The following is a 23,613-nucleotide window of genomic DNA, read 5'->3' on the forward strand; positions in this document are numbered from 1 at the left end:
GTACTTGGGACTGCTATTTCTAAAGGTTGATAGTAGCAATATATTGTTGAAGAGCAACCTCTGGTTCGTCCCAGAAAATGAAGTGGTTCCCCTCAGTCTGGAATTTGAACTTCAGGTCTCGTCCCTTTCCGGCATTAGGCCCATAAACTGGCTTGGGGTCAGCCAAACACTTCTTAAATTCATGTAATGCCCAGACTATAACACCAGGACTCGTTCCACCGCACATGTATCTGACACGTAGGTTGGGGAGGAACTTCTCCGCCAAGGTCGGGTCGAAGACTGCACGCCGTGTCATGGCCTTTAATATGTCTGGTTGAATAGTAATGAGGAGTGTGTCGGAAGAACCGAAAGTCTTGGCAGATGTGAGCTCTGCGAACTCCCCAGGAGTACAGCTCGTGCATGGAGTGAGGTTTGTCTGGGGATTGGTAAGCCTCGAGGTCATCAATGCTTCCTGAGGTGACGTTCTTGTTCAGGAAGTGTCCCGCCACCCATTCATAGAAAAGCTTGAACCTCTTCTCGACTATCAGGCTCGGTCCAATATTCCACACTGAGTCCGAAACCTGGGGGCCTGGGTATACCAATCAAAATTCCACTCACATCTGTGACACTGTTCATCATTCCGAATATGCTAGAAGATAAATTGTGCCTACCATGACAAACCACAGTATGGAGATATTTTTCAAGGTCAGACAGAACATTATATGGCAAGGCGTCGAGATGGGCCACAACTAGCATGAGTGAGCAATGATCCTAAAGACCACCCCATCAGGGCAATTCCACCGTTGGTACCTTCCGCCAGGGGAATATGTTGCTCGCGGGCAAACATGACAAGGAAAGTAGCAATATCGACCGCTTGGCTGCGAAGGAAGCCTTCCTGTCCCTCTACCGTACGGGACACGAGACCAGCCAAGTCTGCATCACGAAAGCTGGTGGTGGGATTATAATCACGCCTGTATAGGCTGACTATCCGGATACGGTGCGCAGCAGCTAGAGGGAAAAGCTTCCTGAAAACACCTGCATGAGGTATCATGATAAGTGATCAGGACGTCACGGAACGCATACAAATCACACCTCCATTGAAACCCATGCCAGGGATGAAGACCAAGGTTGTATAGGTGTTTCCAGGGATGTCGCCGCTATCAAAGTAATAGTAGGACACGGTGTCACTGACTTTCAGACTTTCAAGTTGCATTGGAGTGGTCATCTTCAAGCTAGCCTGATGGAAAAAACGGTGATATTCACTGAGTCTATCATCTCATTTATCAATGGAGGAAAAAGTTCTAAAATTGAACGTTGAACCACGTAGCGCTGTCATGTTATGGAAGCAAGATCAAGGTGCTTATATATGCGATGCCTGGTAGTCACCAGAAGTGACATGCATGCAGGCTATCGATCATAATTCAAACTCCACTGCCACCTCACCGCAGTCATACAACATGGACCGTCCGCCCGATAGCACGCTATATGCCCACAATATTAATGACTACAACACGAGGAACCGTAAGTACCGAAGGCGCAACATTTTGAAATCATTAGTGACAGTTTATCACCAAATGTTGCTACATCAGTCTCGTCTCGTCCACTGGTGACCGAAGGTCTTTGACAGCGTATGAAGCAGAACGCTGGTCGAAACGTAGTTTGCATTGGTACACCGCTTCTCGAAGAGGGACTAGAGATAGACCTTCGTGTGTACTTTGCAATGCACTTACACCCGTAGTCAATCAGTATATCCAATGATAATGCAATCAAAACAGACTGCACCGCAAGGCCATAAGTCGGCAATACCCACTTCCTGTTCTTATCCAATCGAGTCTCCTGAGGAGGACCAACCGGGGCCAGAGTACAGACGAGGAAAACGATGGACGGCTCAATTTCATGCTGAAGATTCGCCTCAAATTCAAGTTCTTATCGAAATTTTGTTAATCATGGCCCATAATGGAGTCGATCACGTGACTTGGATTTACCCACCCTAAACTTGCAAGCTCAGTGGACGTGTTGAGCCAGTCAGACGAAGGCACCGAAATCAATATCGTCGCCGCTGACGCCGTTCGCTCCTCAAGAATTTCATCATGGTCAGTTTTCTCGTCCTGAGTACCTCTTACGGATCCCATGGTAGCCATGAATACGGTTTTGACGCGATCATCGACGTTGGAATGGGTGGATGTGATAAATTAGAGATGGATGTACCAGGATGATTGACCCGCAAATCTCGCTCTTCTCGCCGCTTGATATGCTCAAACGCAGAGCTAACTCTCCCTTGTCATCCGTAGGCACGCGGACCGAAAAAACACTTGAAGCGCCTTGCTGCACCCTCCTCATGGATGTTGGACAAGTTAAGCGGTACCTACGTGCGTGCATCCTAGATTCTTTGGATATCTTTGTCCTAAAGTACCAGAATTACACCCCAGGCTCCCCGTCCTTCTCCTGGTCCCCACAAGCTCCGTGAATCGCTCCCCCTGACCATCTTCCTTCGCAACAGATTGAAGTATGCGTTGAACGGCCGTGAAGTCACCTCAATCGTCCAGCAGCGATTGATCAAGGTGGATGGCAAAGTGCGCACGGATACCACCTTCCCCACCGGCTTCATGGGTAAAGAAGCCTTTTTTCTTGGTTTATTCATTTGATCTCATTTTCCTGCTGGTTAGACACCATCTCTATCGAAAAGTCCGGCGAGCACTTCCGTCTCCTTTACGATGTCAAAGGTCGTTTCACTATCCACCGCATCACAGCTGAGGAAGCTTCCTATAAGCTCCTCAAAGTCCGCAAGGTCGCTCTTGGTGCCAAGGGTGTCCCTCATGTTGTCACTCACGACGGCCGCACCATCCGTTATCCTGACCCTGCCATTAAGGTTAACGACACTCTCAAGTTTGAACTTGAGTCAGGAAAAATCACCGAATTCGTTCACTTTGACACTGGAAACATTGTGATGATTACTGGTGGACGTAACATGGGTCGTGCTGGTGTCATTACGCACCGCGAGAAGCACATTGGTGGTTTCGATATCGTGCATGTTAAGGATTCCTTGGACAGGACCTTCGCCACCCGGTAAGTGCCTCCTATGAGCTAACGTACAAATTTCTAATGTTGTTGATTAGTATTTCCAACATCTTTGTCATCGGTGAGGGCTCAAAGCCATGGATATCACTACCCAAGGGCAAGGGTACGAAGCTCACCATCTCGGAGGAAAGAGATCTCAGGAGGAGACAACGGGCTGCCGAACAATAGATGTTGTCGCGGAAGGTCTATTGATATCTTTGCAGCATTTCTTTCACTCTATGCCCCATGTGTATGGCCGATCATGACGTAAAAATGCAGATACTCGCATGGTGGTTATGAATATATGATTCATCTGCACTCCCTACTTGGCACTCCCTACTTGGGTTCACTAAACATTTCACTAGCACTGCAATGTGATGTAGGGAAATCACCAGTAATCAGCAGCTCTAGGTTTTACCATAGCTTCCTTACTCCGCTTTCTGTCAATTTCCCAGCGTTCCACCCATTTTGCCATCTTCGCTCTAGATCTCTCATTTCCAACATTCACAGTCGCAATCATCTTTACCCAGTCAAGCGACATTGCAAAGCATGTAAGCTCAAAAAATGAACTGTGCTCTGAATACGGCACGCCATACATTTGCACACTGAATGTCGACTTTTGCATGGGTTTCAGGTCCGCATGTGTGAAGGACCGTGACTGCCCGCGCGATATGATAGATGGGATGGTTGGGCTGAGATCGCTGCCGGACGGTGGTGTGTAACTGCAGCAGGTATTATTTGATTGATCGATGAGTGCAAGGGGAATGGCAAATGCTCACGTCCATCCTGTGGGCCTGAAACCGACAGCCCGCGAGTATGTTCCCTTGAATCGTTGCACATATGCCTTAAGCTTATCTGACACGATCATGCCCAACGGAACAACATGCACGCCAGCTTCGCTTGGGTCCTTGGTCAATAGCGCATGCAAATCAGGGTCATTTTGACATCGTAAGATGGCAGCCTTGTGCGCATCGCAATAAATTTTGGTCTTGAGAGCCTGCGCGATAGCTAGAAACAATTAAGCGAGCAAGGTACGGTCTGTGCGACACTCACCCTTAACAATGCGTTCTTTACCAATGGAGTATGTACTACACAAAGGTGCATTAATGATCAAGCTGGATATATACCATAACCAACTTACCCGACAACCACTAACATTCTATCTTTGGGCTGTTTCATAACGGTATCGTTTGCCCTGTCTGATGGAATGACCCAAGCATCCATAGTTGAATTCTGCTTTCCATTCACATCTGGAGCGCCAGTCCACTCCCCAGAAACGATTCTTTTGGCCAGCTCTGCACAGGCTGAGATGACCAGCGGCTGTGGAGGGAAGGTATACTGGTACGCAATAAGCGTCGTTGCCTTGTCAAGCCAACTTGACTAACCTTCGGGTCCAGGTAGGTCGTGTCCAGATACACATGGTCAATTTGCTTTCCTCTCACCGCAGGGTGCATTACATGCTGAGGCGAAGCTCTAAAGTCTCCGCAATGCAAATATCGGAAAGTCTTTCCGGAACCAACGAATGGCGATTTGAAGGCGCTATCACCAGCGTGCACAGTCTGCGGACCCTCAAATAAAAATAAGCATGATCCCGGGCAATGATTAGCTTCAATAAGTGTGACAGTGACCCCGCCGGAGTCGGGAACAATTGTAGGGGCATCCATCGGGAGTGGATGAACCCACTTGGGATCAACCGACAACATATGTATAATTAAATTAGCTGTGTCCCCTAGTATGTTTTCAATATTTATGTTCAACTAAAAAGCTAGGATATACCTGAGCAATAGATCGGCCCGCTTTTCCAATTTGAAGCGAGGTTGGTGTAATGATCGGAATGAGCATGACTAAAAATCGTGTGAGGCTGTGTCGGAGTGTCAGTTTGGGATACGCACGTCAAAAAGTAGGCGGTGACGCCTGGTATGGTTCCATAGCGGAACGCATCAACGGCGATGGGCATTCCCTGCAGAACTTTGTAGAATGGTGCCTTTCTCCGGCTGCCTGGTGCTCGAGTTGGTCGAAAGTTACGGTCCTCTGCGAGATCTGCTTCCTTCCAAACTTCATTTTCCTTATTGGACGCCATCAAGACGGAATATAAGTCGGTGCTGGGGACATCCTCGAGTTTACTTGTGCTTGGCTCGCATGGGTCATTCAAGTCTGAAGTTGTGGTAGTAATTACGCTTGAGGAACTGACGGTGGAGTCGAGACATTTATTGACATGGTGTTGTCTCTCCTAAAATGTGCATCAGAGGGGTCACATCTGCAGCATGGTCATATCACCAACCAAGCCAGGTAAACGTGATATGTCGAGTTCGCAGATAGGGCAACTAGCAGGATGGACACAGTCGTTGAGTTGTTCTGAGACGTCCTCCATCTCAATGTCATCGTTAGTAGCTTCGAGGATGGCCAGCTCATCGTCTCCAACACCCCATTGCTCATCGTCACCTGTAAAATCGATGTCTATCATATCAATGGGATGCGGTATATTTCCAGGATCGCTGTAGGATTTGGGAACACCGACTTCTGTAGATAGCTTTCCTTCAAAAAGTAGCTCATGAGCGGGTTCGGCTGGGGACCGAAGCAACAAAGTCGGAACACCGAAGATAGAGGCGCTGGAAGTGGCTTCAATGACTGACGACTGGAGCAAAGTCTCCTTCCATTCTGCAGTGTTCGTGTTGCTCTGAACGGGAACTTGCAATAGAGCGGAGGGCTTTCCAAATGTATGGAGTACATCATCATGAAGTGCTTTGTGGTTTGACAAAGCGACACGTGTAAGAGACGGCTTCCACTCGCATTCATTAGAATAACGGAGGTTCCCCTTTTCCCCTTCCGCAGAAGCGTGTTGTTTGGCACCTGGGATTACACGTGTCTTCCCTTTATCTCTTTTCGTTGCACAATCATCACTGTCCGAGTCTATAATGATGATCTCCTGAGATAAGGAAGCTTTGAAGTTCTTCTTGTTCTTTTTGGGAGGAGGGTTTTGAAGCTTGTTTTTCTTTGTAGATGCGTTATTTGAGAAGAAATCAACGATGGTGCGAGATTGTGAGGGTTCCTTGCGTTTCTTGCTCGAGGAAGCCATGCACTCATCAAAAAAAATGCAGAGAATCTTAGTACTTGTGTGGAAGAAGTGCAGAGTGAGACCGAACAAAGTAACTGTCAGTCCCAAATTGGTGATCGGCGTTTGACGCGACTTTGGCATCGCTTGCACCTCTACCCTAACTCCATTGGCACCAGGTCCACATGAAATCGAAAGCGGTTTATCGATTATGATTCCTGCAGGCCTGATCTGAGATAACACGTTAACAGAGGTTAACAGACTGACTTTACATTTAAATTTAGGTTAAGTTCGATTACTCGAAGGAGAGCCGCTGCTCCTTTAGACAGTATCGATCTTTGTGGGGTTATAGCATCCTCTTATCATCACCGCCCGTGCTCTGGCTCTCATATACTCGAGCTCATATCAAGACCATCGATCCCTCGACTTACAAGATGGACGCTCGACCCACATCCATCTTACATAGAACGCCATGGACACCTCCCATCGCCATCGCCACTGATGGTATTTACATCGATCTTGAGGATGGTAGACGTGTCATCGATGGGATCGGCGGTGCTGCTGTGACTTGCATCGGTGGAAACCATCCCAAGGTAGTCAAAGCCCTCAAAGATCAGATCGATGTCATGTCCTGTAATGTCCTTCCCTTCTCTCCTTAGCACCACTGACTGATTATGAATAGATGTGTACAATATGCAGCTTTCCAGCCCTCCTGCGGAGGAGCTGGCTAAACTGCTCGTGGATACCAGCGATGGTGCCTTCGAGCAAGTCGCATTCCTATCTGGAGGTATTGTCATGGGGCTCTGCTTGAACCTTACTGACTTCCACCATTTTAGGTTCTGAAGCGATGGAGACTGTCATCAAACTCTCGAGACAGGTACGTTGGTATTATGGAGGTGTAGACCAAGGGCTCACGAACAGCAATGCAGTATTATGTCGAGATCGGGCAGTCAAAACGAACAAACTACATTGCCCGTCAACTGTCCTTTCATGGAAATACCCTTAGTACTCTGTCCCTTGCACACCATCCTGGCCGCCGTGCACCGTATCAAGCTATTTTAGACCACCAGAATTTCCACCATGTTTCCCCAGCGTATGCAAAGAGGTTCCAAAAACCAGATGAGACAGAGGAGCAGTACGTTGAGCGACTCCGACAAGAACTCGAGGACAAGTTTATCGAACTCGGTCCCGAGACAGTAATCGGCTGTATGTCATTGTCGTCAGTTTTCGTTCCTTTCTAAACTGACGATCGGTAGTCGTCGCGGAGACTGTCGTTGGTGCGACAACAGGGGTTGTGAGTGCACCGAAGGGATACTTCAACGCCATGAAGTCCGTCTGTGACAAATATGGTGCCCTTTTCATGCTCGATGAGGTAATGTCTGGCATGGGCCGTGAGTGATCTCGATACGTTGATCTCGACCGCTATTGATGGTGAAGTTCGCCAGGAATGGGTACTATGCACGCTTGGCAGAGCCTCGGTGATGGTGCTGCACCTGACCTGCAGGCAATAGCCAAGGGTTTGGGTGGTGGGCGAGTGTTACATATCCCTTCTCTTTTAATGTTACTGATTGGGTCACAGTTACGCTCCCATAGGTGCTGTTCTCATCTCGCCTAAAGTGGCGAAAGGGATCAGGGGGAGTTCCGGACTACTCAAGCACGGTCACACATATCAGGTCAGTAATGTGAGGCCATCAACGAGCCGGTCATTAACATCTATGCTGAACAGGCAAATCCACTAGCATGTGCAGCGTCTTTAGCTGTGCAAAAGGTCATCATCGAGGAGGATCTCCTTGCGCAGTGCAGAAAGAACGGTGCACACATGACGGCGCTTCTGAAAGACCGTTTACAGTCCCCGAATGCTCTCGCAGCGCCATATACATTCGATGTGCGCGGGGCTGGGGCTTTCTTTGGGGTCGAATTCGACTTCTCCAGCCCCGAGGCACGCTGTGTTGATATGAAAGACCAACGATTTGCAATGGCGGTACAGGCATGCTGCTTTAAGAACGGACTTATTGCGATGGGTATGGTTGGTGGCTCCTCACTCGATGGATCGAAGGGGGACCACCTCATGCTCGGCCCTGCATACAATGCAACCACCGAGGAGATAGAGAAGATTGTGGATATTTTCGTGAAGAGTATTGAAGAGGTCTTAACAGAAAATTTTGCATAATTATCGATCACTCCTGTACATAGCATCAATTTTGTGAATGCAGTAAGCATTCTTGCGTAGTAACCCAAGCCCTCGGCAATCGGGGCATTCCGCAACTTGGCAAGGTTACGCCACCATCGCTTTCGCACGCCTTCTCCAGGCGGCATCTACCCGAATTCGAGCACCGGCTTTAACATTGCGTCGACGCATCGTTTCTTTCTCATTGACCACTAGCTTCCCAACATCTAGCAGAACCTCAGAACTGATGGCTGGGAGCATGTTCTAATGGACTATCAACCAATCCATCAGCAAGAAGCCACAAGCTCCAGTGTATCCTTGCAGCCACTAGAATCAGAACAAGCTCAATTTCCATTAACATCGGCGTCGGTATCGACTATTGATTCCAAGCCAATACGTTCTAGCGCAAGAGTGAAAGCAGCCAAGCAAAAGGAGAAGGAACGCGAGCAGGCAAAAGATAGGGAAGGTGACTCAGCAGAGCAATCCGTAGCAGTGCCATCAGAGAGCACCCGTGAAACTAGGTCAGCAACCCAGGCCAAAAACAAACGTCCTCGAGAGGGTAGTTCAGGAAACGGAAAGTTTAAGGAATCGTCAGAAGAAACTGCACGCGTGAGCAGGAGGTGCGGCGGACTTGTTCCCGCACCCATAGATATATTTAACTGACGCCAAACAGCAGAGCACATCGAGCGACACTTCCTTCTGCATCTGCCCCTCCATTTGCAATTACCGAACCAACAAAAGACCGCAAAGGCAAGAAGCGCGCAGCTCCAGAACCGGATTCAGAAGAAGAGGGGCAAAACGCTACCTTATCTTCTAAGCGCACAAGAACTACAGCATATTCTTTGAGATCAAGAACAGACGTCTCAACCTCTGCCTCCGCACCCATGCCTAGAAAACCCAAGTCTGTGTTCAGCCTCTCCCTCCATAGACTTGCTCACATGTTACGTTACAGGCCATCACCAAGTAAAGCGAAAGTGGCGATGAAAAGCAAAGTTGGCGCTTCTGCAGGCTCTTCGAAGATGGATGACGAAGACGTTGCGATGCTTGATTCCGCGATAGTTAGGCCCGATGAACCTGCCTATGAGGAACACCCTGACGGCTGTGATGACGATGACGTCGCCATGGATGACCAAGATAACGGTGGTGACGGTGAAGGCGACGATAACGGAGATGAAGAAGGAAGCTTACCCGCTGGTGCTACTCGTGGATTTGCCGGCCTGGACGAATCTGCCGCGATGGCAATTTTTGGAGATTACCGTCAATTTGGGTCATACATGGTTTCCCTTTCAAGCCGACTCAAGACCATGTTGAATAATATCAAATCAACCGCGAGCCCAACCACTCGCTTGGTGACGTTGCAGGAGCTCAGTGAGCTCCTCAGCATAAGCACAGAAGACACTTTAGCAGGCTCGTTCCAAGTTGAACAGTTTGTAAGGGAACTCGTGAAGATCCTTGGTGGGCGTGGCGCAGATGAAGACGAGGACGAGGATGGCGGTGATGATGGCGATGATCATGACGAGGACGCGGCTCTAGCTGCTGCATTGGCGATGAGCGGGGGTGGAACATACCAGGGCGATGAGAATCTCGAAGCACAGATGCTGGCATGTCGTTGCCTGGCAAATCTGATGGAGGCTCTGCCTGGTGTAGCCCACTCCGTTGTGTATCACGGCGCAATACCGGTTCTTTGCAGCAAGCTGATTGAAATATCTTATATCGATCTCGCAGAACAGACTCTGAGCGTGAGTCCCTCTACTGTGATGTCACATTCTCCCCTAAATTGTGTTTTAGACACTCGAGAAAATATCCGAAGAGTTCCCTAGCTCCATTGTACGAGAAAATGGTTTAGCGGCACTGCTAAACTATCTCGACTTCTTCTCTATTGCTGTACAGAGGACTGCACTACAAGCTGCTGCGAATTGTTGCAGAAATATCTCGCCGGACCATTTCCAGATGATTCTTGGCGTTTGGCCCATTATTCGCAATTGCATTGGCTATTCTGACCAGAGGCTGGTTGAATTCGCATGCCTATGCGTCATCAGGGTCGTAGACTCCTATCATCGCTCCGCCACGGAAAACCTGGAAAATCTATTGGATGAAACCGCCATTCGTGCGATCAATTTACTTCTTATGCCAGCCGGAGGCTCCCCCTTGATTGCCGCCAATACCTTCACTTTACTCTTGAAGGCACTAGCAACAGCCGCCCGCGCAAGCCCAAAGATCACCCTTAATCTGCTCCAGGCAGACATCGTTGACACACTCTACCAGATCCTGACGGGAGTTCTCCCCTCAGCATCTGGCGGTGGGGGCGAGCAAGGTGGCCAAGGCCTGGCTGGCGATGTGACTCATATGACAGTCATGGAGAATCTTGCCCACCGATCTAAGGAGCAAGTGGAAGAAGCCCTCAGTCTGGTGTCCGAACTAATGCCTCCTCTTCCAAAAGGTACGCCTGATAATCTCGTAATAATATGATTGCCTGCTCATACCTTTTGAAGATGGCGTATTTGATCACAAGGGGTATACTGACAAGGCATTGACACGGATGGTAAAGGCTAAAGCCAAGGCTGACCGCGCTGCTGCGCGTCAGGCTGTGTTCGCACCTTATCAGCCCAGCCCTGATACATCGGCGCAAGCGACACCTGCAGCGGAACCATTTCAGGATACCAGCCTGAACGACTTTCAAATGCAGGATCCCGACGACATCCTTCCTCTAACTTCTGCGGCTGAGCCTGCAGTAGCGGATCGTACCGAGCTTCTGCGTTCCAAGCCGGAGGTTGTCGGACGATTTATGCAGCTGATTGTGCCCATCTTGATAGACGTATATGCCGCTAGCGTAATTACCCCTGTCCGGGTTAAAACCTTGACAGGTCTACTGAAAGCAGTAGGTTTCCTTGAAGGGGAGGCGCTCAAGGACGCCTTCAATGCAAGTATCTTTTTCGTTTGTTTTACAGCCCCATCTGACTTTGAAATATAGCTAGTACCTGTTGCGAGTTTTGCCTCATCGATTCTGTCGTCTAAGGATCATCCTTCACTAGTCATCGGTGCACTTCAGCTCGTCGATCTTCTGCTCCAGAAGCTTCCAGCTGAATACCGCCCTGTCCTGCGACGAGAAGGAGTATTCCACGAAATCGAATCACTTGCTGCAAGGACTTTAACTTCTATAAAATCCAAGGATTCGGATGGCACCATCGTAGCGGACCCTGTGAACATTCCTATTCATCTTTCATCTACAATACCCGGGTACAAGAAACTTCACTCGCTTTCTTTGGAGCCTGAGGATGCAATCACTTTGCGGGCCCGAGTCATTCGCTTCAAGTATTCCTTGGGACAGGAAGAGGGAGACGAAGACAATGCCTTTGATGAACTTCGCCGTCTTGTCGATAGACTTGCTGCTCCAGATGTGGGCGAGTCGGTTATGATGTCTGCATTGAGAGACATCGCAGATCACTTCACATCTCACTCTTCTGTCTCAAGCTTCGAGCTTCTGCAGAGCGGAGCTGTCGATGGGTTGTTGCGCTTTGCTACAGACGCCACCAGGGGCACAGGTACGAATTATTACTGCGTCTTATCGAGTAGCTTGATTTACTTTACGACAGTCACTAGCAAACGACGCCAAGAGTTATTGTATGATGCATTCAGCCGGATCCCGAGAGGTGGAACCGTTACTCAGTCTCCACTTGCCGTTTTGGTAAAGAAGCTGCAGGAGAGCCTCACGAGGATGGAGGACTTTGATGTCGTCACTGTTTCACAAGGAACAGACGGTGAGTACAACGCCGACCCTTCTTCTTTCTATGTCAAACTCAACATGCGGTAGATTCCAAGCGAAGCTCACCATCTCTGCTTGCCCGACAACTTCGTCTTCGTCTGGTTGCAGATAATGAGTCTGACATTCCTCGCAACCTTCAGAACATGGTGGTTTCCATTCATGCCATCGCAACATTTCAAGCCTTGAATGACTACTTGCGTCCCAGAATCACGGGGTTAATGTCGACCGGAGGACTATCTGGAATGTTAGCGGCTTTAGCAGCCTCCGGTTTTGGCCCAGCAAGTGTGCGCAATCCTCCGGAAGCCCCAATACAAGCAGGCAAGCCTGCAGAGTCTAGCAGTGCTCCAAAACCAACTTCTGAAACACCCGTCGCTGGCTCTTCAGAGATTGGCCGACGCCGGAGTTTAAGACTTAGCGCTAAGAATGGCGGACCATCAGGTGACAAGAGCGAGGGCAGTTCCGCAACAGCGCCTACCATCGGTTCAGTGCATACTGCCTCATCATCTGTTGCCCCTCAATCTACAGCGCAACGCATGGAAGCCCTCATTCAAGACGGCGGACTCATATCAGACTTTACCGACGATGAGGTAGACGCTGAGGTAATTTCCGAAATCAAACATATAACTCAGTGCTGACTGCTCTTTTGGAAGGTATTTGAAGACGACGACGACATCGACTCTGCTGCAGACAAAACCGTTACCTTGTCCATTGCTGATGGTAAGCCATCGCGACAATACTGTGGGGGGGTTACTCATGCAACACATCCTCAGACGGTAGCAAAGTGGAAGCGCAGACTCCTGATGGAACACGAGTTGCAACTCCAAGTACAGCACCTTTGATTTCATCATCTAGACCACCCAATGCGAACAAGACCTCGTATGCAGCTGCTCTAAAAGCCAAACCGTCGGACTGGCACCTTGAGTTCTCGATGGATGACCACCTTCTACCCCTTGATCTGACAATATATGGCGCCATCCACCAGCATGAAATTCGTAAGAAGCTTGGACCTGTGCCATCGAGCTCCATGTGGCAAGGAATCTATACAGTCAAGTTCAAGAAAGTGAATGGCCCTCCTCCGAGTCAAGAACGTAGGCGCTAGTAACCTGATTGTTGCTATTGAATCTGATGATATTAACAGCTCGTGCAGACACCTCGGCATCTAAAATCCGATCACCTAGTCCCATCCTTTCTTCCCTTCCGGATGATGCCCCTCATGCCAAGATTCTCCGTTTGCTTCGTGTATTGCACAGGTTGAATGCTGCGGAAGCGCAACGGCCAGCCAGACCATTAGATCGCCGCGCGCTCTCGGAGACCACCTTCATTAATAACAAGTTAACTGCCAAACTCACTCGTCAGCTGGAGGAGCCTATGATCGTGGTCAGGTGATTCAGCCGTTTCTGCTTATATTCCTTGCAGTTACTTACTCTGTTTAGTTCGTGCTTACCCGACTGGGCACTTGACTTGCCGCAAAACTTCCCTTTCCTCTTCCCATTCGCCACTAGGTACAACTACCTTCAATCGACCTCTTTTGGATATGCTCGCCTTATTCTGAAATGGCAAAGCCAGCAAGGCCGCAGTCAGGACAGCTCGCGGCGAGACGAGGGAATCGGGTTTCTTGGACGGCTGCAGCGCCAGAAGGTCCGTATCTCTCGTAAACACATCCTGGAGTCAGCGGTCAAGGTTTTCGAGCTCTATGGATCTTCGTCTTCGATCTTAGAGGTGGAGTATTTTGATGAGGTTGGGACCGGGCTTGGACCTACTCTTGAGTTTTATTCCCTCGTTTCGAAGGAATTTGCCAGGAGAGATCTCAAGATATGGCGAGATGCCGACTCAGCTACTCCTGGCATGTATGTTCATCACCCTACGGGACTCTATCCTGCCCCTATCAGCCCTGATGACATTGCAAATGACGGGGGACAGTGAGTGCTTCTTTAGCCTAAATGGCTGTTGTGTAGCTGACGTCTAGTGGTAGAAAACGGACGCACATCCTCCGTGTTGTTGGCCAATATGTGGCGAAGGCAATGTTAGACTCCCGCATTATCGACCTTTCAGTCAACAAGGTTTTCGTCAAACTCATACTAGGGGAGGAAGTACCTTTGACCATCGAGTCCTTGAAAGTAAGAAATGTTGTGCGCTGACAAGACACTGTACTCATGATTTGTCTAGCTTGTGGACAACGAACTTGCCAGCTCTCTCTCCAAACTTCAGAGCTACGCGTCCATGAAAGGGCAGAGCGAGAAGGTATTCTGACTGATTTGCCACTTCAAGACTAGATGATTTCTTACCTCCGTGATATCTAGCTCTTCCGTAAAGTTGCATTGATGGATATTGTCAATGTCGAAGATCTTGCGCTTGACTTCACAGTTCCCGGATACGATATCGAGCTTCGGGTGAGTTTCATCTTGTTTTCATTACGCAAGTAGATTGTAATGCATGTTTCAGCCTGGCGGACGTAACATTCCTGTGACTTCGGAGAATGCAGAAGAATACATTCACGAGGTTTTGGATGCAATTATTGGCGCTGGCGTTCAGCCACAGGCTAGGGCGTTCCGAGAGGGCTTCTCTAAAGTGTTCCCCATCTCCGATTTGCAGGCGTTCTCGGCGGACGAGTTGGTCATGCTGTTTGGTAACTCAGACGAAGACTGGGGAGTCGAGAGTATGTGAATTCTTGTACTGGTGTCAACGTGACTAACAGCAAGGCTGTAGCGTTGAACGAAGCTATCAAAGCCGACCATGGCTTCCACAGCGAGAGTCGTGCCATTCGCGAGCTTATAGGGATCATGTCGGATTTCGATGCCTTCTCTCGTCGTGATTTCCTCCAATTTATTACAGGAAGCCCCAAACTTCCGATCGGAGGTGTGTTTCGTTACAGTTCATCTTAAGACTGGCTGACGCTCTCCTCAAAGGGTTCCGTGGCCTTAACCCCCCACTAACTGTCGTTCGCAAACCGCACGAGCCACCACTTATGGCAGACGATTACCTGCCAAGTGTCATGACATGTGTCAATTACTTGAAGCTACCGGAGTATAGTTCAAAAGTGGTGATGCGAGAGAGATTACGCATTGCGATGAAAGAAGGAGTTGGCAGTTTCCATTTGTCCTAGTACTTTTCAGCATTATACGTCATCATTGTATATGCGCACAATTCCTCTTGTTCTTTGTTTGTTTGTAATGTCATATATAATAGAGGCTCAAACGCTCATACTACTGACAGAAATCCTTTAGTGCACAGAGTAACAATTCCAGCACCAGTGAACAGGGGAATTCCTATTTTGATCAGGACATATGCAGTGCGAATTACTCAGCACGGGATAACACTTGAGCGCTCGAGCACTGACTTAACTGCGGAACGTGTACCTGCTTTGGAAGGTCACATATGTTCTCTTAGGCCAAGGTGGCATAACCTGCAAGAAAGATGCACGCCAGGCCAGATCGGCCAGACAGGCCCTTAGTCGTCAAGTGCGCCTTCGACAGATGGAACAAACGGATAAGCTTTGCTTCCGCTAGGAACTGTTCATACGAGTTGCTGAGGAACAGAGTGCGTCTCTTTGGTCATGTACTTACGCTCAAAGCTCATCATTCATATTTAATTTCAATACCGTTGGTCAGGTTGAGCAGTGCTTCTCACTTTATGCGACTTCATATGTGATTGCATACAAGGACGATGACGGCGAAATCACAGATATCACTACAGAATCTGATCTCACAGAAGCCATTCAATACTTTCAGGCTGGGTCTGACGATCCTCCACTCTCCTCTGCAGCATCAATTCTGTCTGGCCGCAGCTTTGGAAGTAGACGAATAACACTGCGCGTTAACGTCACCGTTGATTACGATGGCCCGAGCTTAAGCGACACATCAAGTCTCGCCAGTATGGAAGAATACAAAGGCCGTAACAGGAGCGAGGGAGAATTAAGCTGGCCCGTTGGAGGAGGGGAAGTTGACGATGATTCAGTGACAGTGAGCTCGAGAGATACCAATTGGCGCTTCACAAAAGGATCGACGGTACACCCTATCACATCACGTTCGGATGACTGGGTCAAAAATACAGTCTCGTATTCTATACCCGAGAACAGTGTTGCTGGTCGTTCGGCATCCCAAAGAGGTTCTACAACAGCGGAAGATCAGACAATGCACGATGAGAGTCCATTCGCAGACCATCACCAACTCATCGCTGAAGATCACGTCCCAGAAGATCCTGCAGCTGTATTTGAGCGGATCAAGCTCCAGGAGCACCCTGATGCGTCAGCATCCGACATGGCCCCTTCGCATCGGTCGTGCTCTCCTACACCGGTTGACATAGCATTGGCACGTTCTGCTCAAGACAGAGGAGCGGCGTGGCTGCGCGATCAAAATGCGCGCACAATCAAATCCATGCTTGGGGCAACACCTGAGCCCTCAGAATCAGATTCGAGGTCAATATCATTAACATATTCCGACGAGCACGTTCCGTCTAACAACATGGATGGGGATCTTGCGCTGGAACGAGATCCTCGCGGGAAATACTACTATTCGTACACCGGTGCGAGTTCTACGACACATGATTCGGGTTACGAGGACAATTTGAGTGTCAAGTATGACGCTGGTGGTTCGCCCCCTCGGCCAAACAGTATGCAGCTTACGTGGATTGCTTCGCAGCAAAAGCTCGCAGACAATGATCATTCCAGTGACGCCCTTGATTCATACAAGCGTTCTTCCCCACCCTCTTCCAATTCTGACCAAGTTCCATACTCAATCGCTCCCGACATTCCACCAGAGGTGCTCCAGTTTATTGCACCCACAGGGCCTCCTCCAGGCTCGCTCACTACTTGTTCAGACTGTGGAGCCATACTAGATGGCATCCGGTACGTCTGTGCGGTGTGTGGCGAGAAGGAACCTCTGGCAAGCATCGTGCTTCGCAACGGCTCAGATTCTGATCTAGGTAAAGGAAAGGCCAGAGATATAGACCCATTCCATTCTTATCCCCCTCATCATCATCACACACCTCTGTCGTCTTCACCCTCCCCATCTACTTTCTTCGACGCTGTCACTTTAAGCGGGTCGCCGCAGACGCGCAGCGAACACAAACATAACAAGCCACTCCCTTCCTTACCTGGTTCCTCTTCGTCAAGCCCGACGTTGTATAGTGCACGATCGGGCTTCAGATTTCGCCATGGGTCCGAGTCATCTACTATGGGCTTTGAACTGTGCTCGGGATGTGTCGAATCGGGTGGCGTGATACATGCGCTCCGTGCAAGCACGGAGCGGCGGAATGGATCAAGTGCAGAATCCACGTCTCCGGAAGACGATTTATCTTCGTGGAGTCGTTCTGCTCCCAGACAGAAAGGCCAGCTCAGACATGCGTACTTTGAAAAGGTTTGGGGCCATCATGGATGGGAAGACGTGGGTAAGCATTTAATGGAATATGCAACTTCGGAGCGACATCTTTACCTTCATTCTTCAGAGCAAGATGATATGCATTTCTGTAAATGTTCGACATGCAATTCGACGATCGTGAACGAGAGGTATAAATGTACATCATGTCAGAAATTCAATTTATGCCGAGCGTGCTACAGGCGAGTGACTTTTTGTGCGACGTAGACTGAGCTAATACCTGGCTGGACAGCCAAGTCCACGATATACACCCTTCACATGCATTCCTGATAGTCACAGAGAAGCCTGTTAGGTCTACAAGTGAACCAGAATACTCACATACTCTGCCAATGATAATGTCAAACGACAATAACGAGGAACGATGTATGTGTTTTCAGTAACAGTTCCGTGTCCTCTCTCACCGCTATGTTTGTAGCTATGAAACATCCCGGCGTCAAGTGCGCACAGTAGGTGGCCTACGGCGACATGATTATAGTACCTGATGAATTTCAGTTGTTTACAAGATATCCTCGGTGCCCGATTCCACTGCGCAATCTGCGACTCCATCGACATCTGCTCCAATTGCGAGTCTGCAGGACTTCCAGGCAACTTGGACTCCTCGGACGGGGGGCACATATCCTCGCATATTATGATAAAAGTATTTTTTATCTTTCTCAGGGTCGAACATATTGCTCACATTTTTCCAAGATTCCCTATCCACTTGAAACAACAGAAGTGCAAACGGCCAGCCGCCGTGCCATCCATTTATGGACAGGCAGGGACGCAGCACATGTTTTGACCGCATCCCACTCACAACCAGGCTCTGTATATTCTTCATATGCTCAGACGGTCGTCGGCTCGAGACACAGTGCGCGCAATGGCGAGTCGCTGAATCACCACCTGTCCTGCAAGGGCTGCAACCAGGTTTGGTCCCCGCAATCATACTTCCCCATGAAGGGCTGACGATTCCCCAGATAATAATCGGTACACGATATCAATGTACTACATGCCCCTCTTCACCCGCTGCATATAGCTTGGTATGTACATTGCCATTACACACAAACACTTTTCTCATCATAATTTTAAGTGCCAATCATGCGAGCAGAAGTCATATGCCATCCATGACCCAATGCACTCTTTTTTCAAGATACAGAGACCTGTCCATGTACAACTCGAGTCGCCGTCTGGTTTCCTTCCGAAACTGTGAGCTTTGAACTGTAACAATGCATTGGGGTGATTTTAGTGACACGTTGGTAGGTATAAGGTTCCAGCAGGTCCTGTTGGCGGCCTCGCACCCAACGCAGATCCACAAGGTTTGTCGACCATACACGATAAGCTTGCACACTCATATTAGAGACTCATAGAGTATCTCTATCATTTGGTTCACTCCACGGCGCTCTGCGATCGCTGTATGGAGCGCATTCAAGGAGCATGGTACCGTTGCGCGTATTGCGCGAAAGACCTCTGTGGAGAATGTGAATCTCTTGACACTCACGACCAGACACATATATTTGTTGTATTCAAGGCACCTGTACGTTTTCCGTATCCTACTTTTATTCATCTACTAACACATCAAGAAGGTCGACATGGTTCAATTCCGGTGTGTTATTCTGACAACTTTCATGGAATGTCACCTAATGATGTTATAGGCGATTCGCAAACCTGGAAAACCCCAACGACAGCCCGCCTATTATCAATTTCCCAGTGTACCGCTAGATGTATGCCAGTATATATATTCTTAATGTTCTACACATTTGGGTAGCCACTCGATTGCATACCTACTCCTACTCGGTCTTCATGTAAGGTAATACGGACGTCTTGGAGCGCCAAATCTGGTGCAACTCATGCACAGTCGCACAAAAAGTGTACTACGTATAAGGCTAACTCTTCTTGAAGCCTGAATGGGACAAAGGACTATGTTAGCAGCTGACAGGAAGCTTTTCAACCACGCAATACTGACCTAATCTGCGTCTCTCATAGAATAAGTCTGTCCTACTAGCACCCAAGTTCACGATCTTCGGACATCCGTCTCTGTCTTTTTCTAGCCGCGTGCACTCTGCGCAGTAGTACGCATCTGATATACCTACAAGAGCCCGTTCGATCTATGTTCTAAACTCACGAGCAGTTGTAACGCACCTGGTGATCCACAGATAATACACCTTCCTCCATATGTACCAAAATTACACTCGTCACATATCCGGACGAGTGTTTCAGGTCGGACGTATGAATCACAGACGGGGCTAAGTCCCCGCGTATTAGTTGATAGCACAAAAGATAGCATTTCTTGGCGCACCATTTACCATCGCACTTCTCACACAATCTGCCAATAGCTGAAGTATTCATACGATTAGCAACATCACCGCCGGATCGGTTTATGATGTACTCACCAATGCCAGGCTGGCGCCGGCACATGATCAAATCTATATCAACTTGTTTCATTCTCTGTTCTGGTGCCACAGGAGAGGAGACTCACCGGGGTGGTGTTTCGACATGGTGGTTTGGACGATATATCGAACGACGAGTCCTACAACTTGAAATGTTGAAATGATGTAAGAAGTCACGTATTACTAATCCGACCTGCCGAAGCAACAAGCCGGACTTCGGGACAATCTGGTCAGGGGTGTGCAGTCGGGATTTGCCGAACTGTGGGACAATCAACTAGACAGTTTTTCAGCCACATCATTCGATATACCTGATTCCAACGCCGTCATTAATATTCACATCGAATCGTTTGAGTCCAAGCCTCAAGCCCACATCGACGCCATGGCCAAATCAAAAAAGTGCGTTTGGTAGTTTGGTAGATATCTATCCAACTGAAATTTGCAAAGCCACACCAACCACAACCAGAACCGCAAGGCACACCGCAATGGTATCAGGAGGCCACAAACTAATAAGTCTCGGTCGTTGAGGGGGGTACGTTGTCAAAATATTCAATCTCTGCTCTCGGGCTCACTTTTCTTTATAGGTTGACGCAAAGGTACGTTTCCAGGTGTCTGATTCTATGTGCTGAGTGCTCAAGCATACATAGTTCCGCAAGAACTCGCTTTACGCTCTTAATGGATCGGTGGGTTGACTTCTCAAAATCCCGTAATTGACTGCTGATCCCCCGCAACAGCGGAAAGCACGGGCTGAGCAAAAGGCTGCATCATGATTCAGTTGCGAGCAAGCCTCTAGTTCGCTTTCATCTTTGGTATCCAGAGACATGCCAGACACTTGGCATGTCGTGTATTACCTGCCATGACTACTACACATGGCTTAGGTTATCGAAATATCATATCACATACATCGCATTATTGTGTGTTATCTACTGTCTGTGAGCTTCGGCTGCCGTGTATCGTCGACTCGCCTGGAGGCTTCTGCCATTCCGATCAAGAATTGCTAACAACCTCGCAGCCTGTGAGATGAAGGAGTAATGCTACCTCCAGACATCGATGCACAACATTGCTCATTCAGGTCGCCCTTTCGATGTTATGCTTGTGGGAGTCAGAATCGTTGAAGTGTTTGATGCAGCGTACGTCCTTTCTTCTTCTTGAGCTAATATCACTGTGGGTAGTAGATACACGGAATGATAATCCTACCACCTGCAGTGATAGAGATTCAGATGATCGATGAGGCCTGAGGACGGATGAGGATCGATTACAAAATTCGCAGTCGTCCGAGTCCATGCCCTGGAGTTGTATTTATGGTTGTTTTGGCATATGTAATGTGATGACCTGTCCAAAGCAAATAGCTGCCTGATGTGTTACGACAGCTGAGAAACCTCCATAGGTCTTGTTTATCGGGGCATCCAGTTGATCCGGAAGTCGACCTGGACCTATAAAATCCCCAGCTCTGACTGGAGGAGCTTCATCGTTGCACGACTGAAGCCACCATTCCCTCTTTCACACCATCCTAGATCATGATATCCTTCCCTTCTTACTCATGGCAATCCTCACTCATCCAAAAGACAACTTCTCGACGCCCAAGGGACGACGCAGACCCGTCTCACGGACGCGCAGCAACAGCCATAACTCCTCGCCTCTATCTCACCGATTACCACACCGCTCGCACACCAGACAACCTCGCACGCCTCGGCATCACACACGTCGTATCTGCTATCGAATTTGATATCACGGGCGTATTTCCACCGCACATCCAGGTCCTCCACGTTCCCGTGCATGACTCAGCCGAAGAGCATATTAGCAGATGGTTCGATCCCGTCGTGGAGTTTATCAAGGAGGCACTGGATAAGGAAGACACGAAAGTCTTGGTGCGCCTTGGATTGCTAAGCTCTTAATTTGTAGGAACCAACAGAGGCATCCCTCGCAGGTCCACTGTTTCCAGGGGATCTCGAGATCACCGATCTTGATTTGCGCTTATCTCGTCGCAACAACACCAATGCACGCTTTGGAGACCATCAAGCATGTCCAAGCAAAGCGTGGAATAGTTGCGCCAAACATTGGGTTTCGCAGACAACTTATCATATGGGGTCGCCAGTTTGAAGAGGCCAAGATTCGTGCCAATAAGGAGCACCGCAGAGAGAGGCGGAGTGTAGGTGGTGTATCGGAGTTGCTAGCCAAAATGGTGAAACGGTCCAAGTCTGCACCTATACCTGCAGCACCACTAGTTGTGCATGGGGATCTACAGGAAGTGTCTACCAAAGGCTCAAAGGTAGCCTCCCTAATGGAGGCAAAGACTGTGCTAGGAACCCTTCGCAAGACAAAAGAGGCAGACAACTGATGCTCATTCGCTATTGCATACCCTGCGCAGGAAGCTTGGGCGCTGCGTCGTGATACACTATTCTTCCTGACATCCCTCCAAGTGCTTGCACTTGCTTGTGGACACGCTTTATCATTTTCGGACTGAGGAACACGGCGATACTAGTACTAGTATATATTGACATTGATTTAATTATTTGGAATCATCGAGGGGCAGAGAAGGGACCTCATACCCCGCATTTACCCCACATATCATAACATCTTGCGCATGGACCTTGAAACCGAATTAATGGCAATAGTTAAAAGTCAGCTATGGTACCTTAACGTCTGACATCAGGCACGATATACATCGGATAGAGATATCATGTCTAGCAGTCTTATAAATGCTGCAACTATTCATAGGCCGAGATGATATATGCTGGTAGTTTTCAGCCTCATAAAACTGCGCGCCTCCCTTGTTGTTAATTGAGACGAGAGTTGTGCTATTGAAGGGACTACCACCTCGAATCTGCGCAATCAATCTTCTCCCCGATGTCGCACCGCACTACTGTTACCCAGGTGAGAGAAACAATAAACCGAATACAACAGGACTCACTGGCAGTGCCTGACGAGAGATCATAGATCTGGGTTGAGGTCGAGATCGAGGTCGAACACAGCCAGCTGTGGGCGCGTATCGTGACGGTAAGGGTTCACACCTGGGCGCTCGCGTGTCTGGACAGGTGGGGGCGACGGCTCTGGCGCTGCTCATGCATTAGTTTGAGTTCAATTTGAAGGCACGGAGGGGAAAAATATATTGTACAGTGAAGGAAACGAAATGCACATAAAAATAATGATAACATTTGGGTGTGAGAGCCAGGATACAAGATCGAACCAAACATAACAAACATAAAACCACGGGCAGACAAAACCCCGCCACCAGTGGAAAGAACCACTCACCCCTCACGCTATGGTTCTCCCCGAGCCCACCCAGCGGACGCTCCACATTCAGTCTGCCACGGCGCATCTTCTCCTCATTCGGGAATGGCGGGAAGAATAGAGGCACAGGACCCACGGTACCTGGCTCGGGCATAGTCAAGCCTGGCGGCGCGCTCGTAAAGGCGCTAAGGCTTTGTGCATATGCAAGCAATTCGGGATAAGGAATCGCAGCTTCATGTGTAAACAAGTTTAATGTCAACCGGATAAAAAAGAGACTACGAACCCTCCTTCGCCTTTCTTATGCATTCTACACGCTCATCGCCTTCCTTCACGATCTCGTCCAATACCTTCCTCCCCTCTTCTAATGCCTCACATACAGCGCGCCATCGAGCATCCACCTCCAATAACTCCTGCTGTAACGCAACAATGCGTGCCTGTCGGCGCTGATGTGCTGCTGCTGTTGTCAGTGCTGTTTGCAGCTCAGCGTCGACGGCTGCAAATGAGCTTAGAGGAGGTGGAGGAACTTGTTTTTTGCGAAGGCTGCTGAGATAACGAAAGGAAGAGTGATTGGGAAAGAGCAGTAAGTTGCGTGAGCGGTGCAAGAAGCTGAGCATCCATAGTCCTGCTGGTGA

General features: G+C 48.9%; 9 protein-coding genes across 9 annotated transcripts; 5 read left to right on the plus strand and 4 right to left on the minus strand.

Moving 5' to 3' along the window:
- Positions 1-19: 19 nt before the first annotated feature.
- Positions 20-1,204, minus strand: DFJ58DRAFT_732166 (uncharacterized protein; the record flags this gene model as incomplete). The annotated part of the gene is made up of 5 exons (XM_041386143.1): positions 20-451; positions 511-599; positions 651-728; positions 790-1,014; positions 1,072-1,204. 5 exons carry the CDS (start codon positions 1,202-1,204, stop codon positions 20-22), a joined length of 957 nt encoding a protein of 318 aa, XP_041239783.1.
- A 706-nt stretch (positions 1,205-1,910) lies between these two features.
- On the plus strand, positions 1,911-3,325 carry DFJ58DRAFT_59837 (ribosomal family S4e-domain-containing protein). Its single transcript, XM_041380827.1, has 5 exons — positions 1,911-2,072; positions 2,271-2,348; positions 2,409-2,589; positions 2,646-3,045; positions 3,096-3,325. The coding sequence occupies exons 1-5, from the start codon at positions 2,070-2,072 to the stop codon at positions 3,223-3,225; spliced, it is 792 nt and encodes a 263-aa protein (XP_041239784.1). The 5' UTR covers positions 1,911-2,069; the 3' UTR covers positions 3,226-3,325.
- A 99-nt stretch (positions 3,326-3,424) lies between these two features.
- Positions 3,425-5,116, minus strand: DFJ58DRAFT_718044 (DRMBL-domain-containing protein; the record flags this gene model as incomplete). Its single annotated transcript, XM_041384425.1, has 7 exons — positions 3,425-3,758; positions 3,816-4,044; positions 4,090-4,124; positions 4,178-4,374; positions 4,422-4,765; positions 4,813-4,880; positions 4,929-5,116. The coding sequence occupies 7 exons, from the start codon at positions 5,114-5,116 to the stop codon at positions 3,425-3,427; spliced, it is 1,395 nt and encodes a 464-aa protein (XP_041239785.1).
- A 1,116-nt stretch (positions 5,117-6,232) lies between these two features.
- On the plus strand, positions 6,233-15,267 carry DFJ58DRAFT_916296 (uncharacterized protein). Its single transcript, XM_041395469.1, has 26 exons — positions 6,233-6,721; positions 6,771-6,875; positions 6,925-6,965; positions 7,018-7,294; positions 7,345-7,479; positions 7,534-7,618; positions 7,668-7,761; positions 7,815-8,234; positions 8,487-8,875; positions 8,932-9,156; positions 9,208-9,994; positions 10,044-10,695; positions 10,748-11,175; positions 11,227-11,797; positions 11,849-12,013; positions 12,067-12,617; positions 12,669-12,735; positions 12,789-13,106; positions 13,157-13,400; positions 13,452-13,937; positions 13,991-14,135; positions 14,185-14,259; positions 14,319-14,408; positions 14,461-14,674; positions 14,725-14,874; positions 14,925-15,267. The coding sequence occupies exons 1-26, from the start codon at positions 6,523-6,525 to the stop codon at positions 15,119-15,121; spliced, it is 7,110 nt and encodes a 2,369-aa protein (XP_041239786.1). The 5' UTR covers positions 6,233-6,522; the 3' UTR covers positions 15,122-15,267.
- A 73-nt stretch (positions 15,268-15,340) lies between these two features.
- On the plus strand, positions 15,341-19,297 carry DFJ58DRAFT_60031 (uncharacterized protein). Its single transcript, XM_041380828.1, has 13 exons — positions 15,341-15,555; positions 15,627-17,403; positions 17,461-17,572; positions 17,623-17,753; positions 17,806-17,836; positions 17,883-18,027; positions 18,078-18,293; positions 18,344-18,406; positions 18,457-18,572; positions 18,627-18,682; positions 18,734-18,900; positions 18,950-18,969; positions 19,019-19,297. Exons 1-13 carry the CDS (start codon positions 15,433-15,435, stop codon positions 19,083-19,085), a joined length of 3,024 nt encoding a protein of 1,007 aa, XP_041239787.1. The 5' UTR covers positions 15,341-15,432; the 3' UTR covers positions 19,086-19,297.
- On the minus strand, positions 19,191-20,017 carry DFJ58DRAFT_60042 (PHF5-like protein). Its single transcript, XM_041380829.1, has 5 exons — positions 19,843-20,017; positions 19,663-19,789; positions 19,506-19,609; positions 19,330-19,452; positions 19,191-19,266 (listed from the first exon to the last, which is right to left on the minus strand). Exons 1-5 carry the CDS (start codon positions 19,859-19,861, stop codon positions 19,250-19,252), a joined length of 390 nt encoding a protein of 129 aa, XP_041239788.1. The 5' UTR covers positions 19,862-20,017; the 3' UTR covers positions 19,191-19,249.
- A 43-nt stretch (positions 20,018-20,060) lies between these two features.
- On the plus strand, positions 20,061-20,993 carry DFJ58DRAFT_806966 (ribosomal L29e protein family-domain-containing protein). Its single transcript, XM_041391210.1, has 5 exons — positions 20,061-20,149; positions 20,198-20,282; positions 20,335-20,346; positions 20,398-20,433; positions 20,485-20,993. Exons 1-5 carry the CDS (start codon positions 20,133-20,135, stop codon positions 20,518-20,520), a joined length of 186 nt encoding a protein of 61 aa, XP_041239789.1. The 5' UTR covers positions 20,061-20,132; the 3' UTR covers positions 20,521-20,993.
- Positions 20,994-21,267: 274 nt separating this feature from the next.
- On the plus strand, positions 21,268-22,088 carry DFJ58DRAFT_666152 (protein-tyrosine phosphatase-like protein; the record flags this gene model as incomplete). The annotated part of the gene is made up of 2 exons (XM_041382546.1): positions 21,268-21,618; positions 21,678-22,088. The coding sequence occupies 2 exons, from the start codon at positions 21,268-21,270 to the stop codon at positions 22,086-22,088; spliced, it is 762 nt and encodes a 253-aa protein (XP_041239790.1).
- Positions 22,089-22,681: 593 nt separating this feature from the next.
- On the minus strand, positions 22,682-23,595 carry DFJ58DRAFT_666089 (vitamin-D-receptor interacting mediator subunit 4-domain-containing protein; the record flags this gene model as incomplete). Its single annotated transcript, XM_041382542.1, has 3 exons — positions 22,682-22,806; positions 23,003-23,212; positions 23,265-23,595. The coding sequence occupies 3 exons, from the start codon at positions 23,593-23,595 to the stop codon at positions 22,682-22,684; spliced, it is 666 nt and encodes a 221-aa protein (XP_041239791.1).
- Between the last annotated feature and the right edge of the window lie 18 nt (positions 23,596-23,613).

This window comes from Suillus subalutaceus, assembly GCF_016647625.1.
Source record: "Suillus subalutaceus strain FC151 chromosome Unknown DFJ58scaffold_119, whole genome shotgun sequence".
In the NCBI taxonomy this organism is placed as follows: Eukaryota; Fungi; Basidiomycota; class Agaricomycetes; order Boletales; family Suillaceae; genus Suillus; species Suillus subalutaceus.